At 42.7% G+C, this 4,846-nt stretch overlaps 1 protein-coding gene across 1 annotated transcript in view; it reads left to right on the forward strand.

Moving 5' to 3' along the window:
• The first annotated feature begins 4,561 nt into the window (after positions 1–4,561).
• The window catches only part of DBF4 (DBF4 zinc finger), a 14,371-nt gene continuing 14,086 nt past the window's right edge, over positions 4,562–4,846 (forward strand). The window contains exon 1 of the mRNA XM_031554036.1: positions 4,562–4,660. Coding sequence (XP_031409896.1) covers positions 4,562–4,660 — 99 coding nt within the window. The remainder of the gene's footprint in view (positions 4,661–4,846) is intronic.

Consider the following 4,846-nt stretch of genomic DNA (forward strand, 5'->3'; position numbering starts at 1 on the left):
AAAAAAGCAGTAAACCTCAAAACAAGCCAAGAGGTTTCTGAACAGCTTGGGCCCTTGGTTTGATTTTGCTTTCTGAGTAGCCAGCCTATCTGACAAGCCTGATTGGAGGCAGAATGAAAGACATGAGTGGGAACTGGGAGAACTTTTTTAATATTCTGAATCTTTACCAAAGCTGATTTCTTTCAGGAGCCATGTTTGCAAATCAGTGCAAGGCATGAGTATTGAATTAGAATGGGAGTAATTGTGAAACTTCATTAATAAATGTAGGTGCCTCAAGGTGTTACAAGCTTAGAGCTAAACTAGCAGAAATTACGCATTATTTTTTGCATGTAAGTATAAACAAATAATTAGTCTCCTACCCATTTAACACTGTCAGTCTGTTAGCGTTCTTATGATTAAACTGTGTTCTATGGTTATTTACAGTAGTTTGCCCTTTTGGTATATGATGTTTGCAGTGAGGGGTAGGTAAAGATTCTTGGTGTGCAGGGAGGAGTGCTGTTGTGTGTAATTTCCCATATGTTTGTCTTTCCAAGTATTTTCCTCCCAAATTTAAAAAGTATTAATACCACTTGAACTGAAAAGGGGCAGCTAGTTATTAGAATGTTTGTCCTGACTTCCAAGTCTGTAGAAAAACGTGTATTTACAGGATGTGCGGCAGGGATTCTGAAATGTCAAATTGCCACAAATACAGTTAAGTTGCTAGAATAAAGGTTTAGCATTAGAAATACACTTTATCTGGAAGTAAATCTTTGTAGTAATTGCACATATAATAATGGTTTGAATTCCTTCTTAATAGCTAAACAAATTTCTAATGATTTCATTTTTTGGATTATTTGTTGTGCTTGTCAGTGAATCTGATAGGCTGCTATTGGTAGCTTCTATATTCCATGCAAAAACAATTTTTGGTATTCTAATTGCTTCTCTTTTTTTGTGATGATTACAGAAACTCAATACAATATTCCCATGCTGTCTGCAGTGTACGCCTACGTACAGAGTGCAGGAATAAAAATTTTTGCAAAGTACACATCTTTACTGTTGCAAAGAAGTGAAAGCTTTAACGTTGGCGTAGAATAGATGCTGCTTCATTTGAAAGTCTGACTGATGCAAACCCCCTGAATTTTTACATTAGAAAAGTGCTCTTGCTTAAGTGGTGGCCTTGTGGCCCAGTAACCTTCACTGTTTTGTCTTCATAGCACTATTTTAGCAGAGATTGTTAGGATAATCTTTGATATGCTAAAATAGAAGGCGTGTACAATTGCAGAGTTACTGAAAACCCATGCATACAATGTACTGGTTTCAGCATAAGGACGTGTTGCAACTGATCTGTTCGTATCCACTTTTTTGCTTCATTGCTGTAGGACAGAGAAAAATCTTTAATTGAAGTCTTAAAATAGAAACAGTAGCTGCAGATGGCAAACTTGGGCTAAAAATTAACATGAAAACAAGTGATGACTCTTCTAGAAATTAGGCACTGGAAGAGGTACGTTGTTTTACTTTGGTTATGTGTACACTAGGTCTGGTTTGGTGTCTCTGCAGTGGATGTCCAACCACAGCCTATGACTTTTCTCCCTGCTATGCATTTATTTGGAACAGAAATGTTTCTCTTCTGGTAAATCTGTTGTGTGGCTGAGAGGACAGAGTTCCCAAGGACCTAGACTGCATCTGTGTGTGCTTGCATCTGCACGTGCATATAGTTAATGATGTAGGGATTAACAACTAAAACTGTACACCTATGTAGCATTCTGCAGCAATTTTTGAGTTTTATACTCCCAGGCAAGCCTTTAGAAGGCCACCTCCTTAAAAGATGCTCAGAAACATGCTGTAACGATTCTGTTTCTTCCTGATTTTCTTGGTATTACTTTGTTGTTTTTTCTGTTCAAAATAACCACAGATTTTCCTTCAGTACTACTTTAACATCTTAAACCAGGTGTGGGGCTTTCTGCCTGCCCTAACAGTTGATGAGGCATCTTGCTGCTCTTGACCATGCATGACAAAGGCATCTCCCCCAAGTTCTTGCTGTTCTTCCGCTGTGCTGATGAAACTTCTGGCTGCAGTGCAGCAGAATTTGCAGAAGGCAGCCCTACTTGAAGGCCATTCTTTTGCAGGTCTGCATTCCATCTTGTTACTGTGCTTCCAAAGGTAGCAGCAGGATCTTTGAGGAGTAACATCTCTTGCTTGACAAAACTGCAGAGTGCTTGGAACAAAGTGACAGCCAGGTGACTGGTAAACTGGTCTTCATTTTCTAGAAGTCCTTTAAGTTGCAAACCATGCTGGGAGAACGGAAGCTTACTTTCCCTACATCACCTAAGTGTCACTTTGTTGTGCTCCTGTCTGTTCACCATTCTGAGCAATCCTGACCGTGGTATCTGCCACCGTCTTCCTTAGAACCCTTCAGTATCCTTCACTGGGAGTGGCTGGTTAAAGTGTGCCTTAGATTTCAGTTGCAATCTCTTAATTTCAGAAGACAAAAGTTGTCTGTGGGAGGGGGAATGTTAAACTTTTCGTAGCATTATGCAGCTGTAATGTTCTCTAGTTGGAGTCCATGTTGTTTTTCCATCGTATCTGTTCATACACCATTGGATAATGCTCCATTGTGTATTCCTCAAAGCCAGAAATTTAGATTTTATCAGAATTCTAAAAATACAAAGCAATTTCTGTAGGGTTTTTTGTATCTTAAATTGCTGATAGAGTACTTTGGAAGTTAGTTTCCTCAAAACTTTAAGCAATTTAAGTCATGATTGTAAAGTCATTAATTCTTACTGCAGTCATTACAGCAAAGCTTAAGCTTTACTACTGGGAGGTAATTTTCAAAAACACACCAAATAAATTACAAACTTGGTGTCAGCAGGGCTGTTTAGTCATGTATCATTCTTATTTGCTGCGGTAATAACACTTAGATATTTAATTTAATTATTAAGTTATGGCATAGAATTAATTGTGGCTCACAAGTAGTCTTTGGATTATCTATGGCAAAGCAGAAGCTGAATTTCTACTCATAAATTACTTTTTTTGCTTTTTTTTTCCTCCATGATCCTTTGAAGTTTGGTGTACGTTTTTCAAGTCTCATTCTTCAGCTGTGGTTTAGAGTCCCATCGAATGTGCTCCTTGTGTTTGGCAAACGGGGAAGACATTGCAACATAGGGGTAGAGCTATTACTGCTTGTTTTAAAACATTAGCCTGAGTTTTCACTGTAATAGAATTCTATGCAATGTTAACTGGCAAGGCAGTGACAGCTGGAAAGTTCGCTTTGGTTTGCAGATGGCCGTTTCTGTGCTGAGAGGACAAGTGTATGCGTCCAGCGTGAGCTTGCAGTGTGAAGGTGGATGTGCAAGCTGTGCAAGCCCAGGGAGATCCCAGTGTGATAGGAAGAGGTAATCAGCAGTGTTCTCTGCCTGATTTCCCAATTCCTAGGGAGTTACTGAAAAAAGATCAATAAACAATGGTTTTACCCAGAGAAGCTTTGTGGGCCTCATCCCTGGGAGGTGTTCAAGGCTGTGTTGGATGGGGCCATGGCAGCCTCATCTAGTGGGTGGCACCAGCCCAGGGCAGGGTTTGGGACTGCATGGGCTTTAACTCAACCCCCAGCCTGGCCAAAGCTCCCCGGGCACTGCTGGTGCTGCCCTGGGCACCTCCTGTGTATATCTGCAGTGGTTCTCTGCACAAAGGTAATACCAAGATAAAAATGATGTATGTGATGTGGCAGTCCAGAAACGGAGTCTGACTGCTCCATGGATCTGTGTGCCTACATTCAGGGGAGACCTTATTGCTCTGTAGATTGACCTAAAGGAGGTTGTAGTGAGGTGGGGGTTGGCCTCTTCTACCAGGTAGCAGTGACAGGACAAGAAGTAGCAGCCTTAGGTTATGATGGGAGGTTCAGGTTGGTTATCAAGAAGAAATCATTCTCAGAAAGAGTGGAACAGGATGTCCAGAGATGTGATGGAGTCACTGTTCCTAGAGGTGTTTAGGGAAAGTGTAGATGTACTTACGAACACAGGCAATATTGGTGGTAGGTGGACAGTTGGGCTAGATAATCTTAGAGGTTTTTTCGACGTTAATGATTCTGTGATTCTATGCCAGCTGCATATGTGATACGTACCCCATGTCGTGAGTCCTCACAAAGCTACCACCTACAGGGCTGTTGTATAGGTACCAGTGAGGACTGTTCTGATCTTATAAGCAACTAGAGAGTGATTGGCTGCAGCCCCAGATGTAAGGATTTGTAACTTCTGAAAAAAAGATGAAAACGTATTATAATACTGCTTTTTATTTCTACAAATAGTTCTCATTTTCTTGTCCTACCTTACCCTCACTCCTCTAGGTGCCTTGCAGGAGGAATGTGTGTCCATTGTGCGGTGTTTGAGCAGCGAGGACCCAATGGACACGTTGAGGTGACACTGCCTTTCCTGCCCTGAAAATGCTTTGCTCCCATCTTCAGTTTGGTGGGCCCTTGCTGTATCTGCTTGTTTATAGGGGGAAAACAGAGAAGGTGGATTTCTTTCTTCCACACGCTAATTGCTCCCCTTAACACGACGAGCTGTGGCAGTAAGCAGTCGGGCCCGGGATGCTGACGTTCCGCGGGTGCCTCAGCGCTGCGCGGGCCGAGAGCCGAGGGAAGAGCGGGTGCGGGACGCTGCGCTGCCCTGGGGCGCAGGAGAGCGAGGTGCGACGTGAAGCGAGGGGCCCTGTGCTGAAATCCTGTTAAACTCCGACAGGGGAGACAGCGGGGGAGGGAACGGGAATTTAAGAAGGGAGAAAAAAAGGGGTCACGGAGGGGGGGAAAAGGTTTTGCTCTGGAGAGGTGCAGCTGCGGGCTGAGCCGGGCTGGTGGCAGCGGCCGATGAGGGAG

The sequence above is a fragment of the Meleagris gallopavo genome, chromosome 6 (genome assembly GCF_000146605.3).
Source record: "Meleagris gallopavo isolate NT-WF06-2002-E0010 breed Aviagen turkey brand Nicholas breeding stock chromosome 6, Turkey_5.1, whole genome shotgun sequence".
Lineage (NCBI taxonomy): Eukaryota > Metazoa > Chordata > Aves > Galliformes > Phasianidae > Meleagris > Meleagris gallopavo.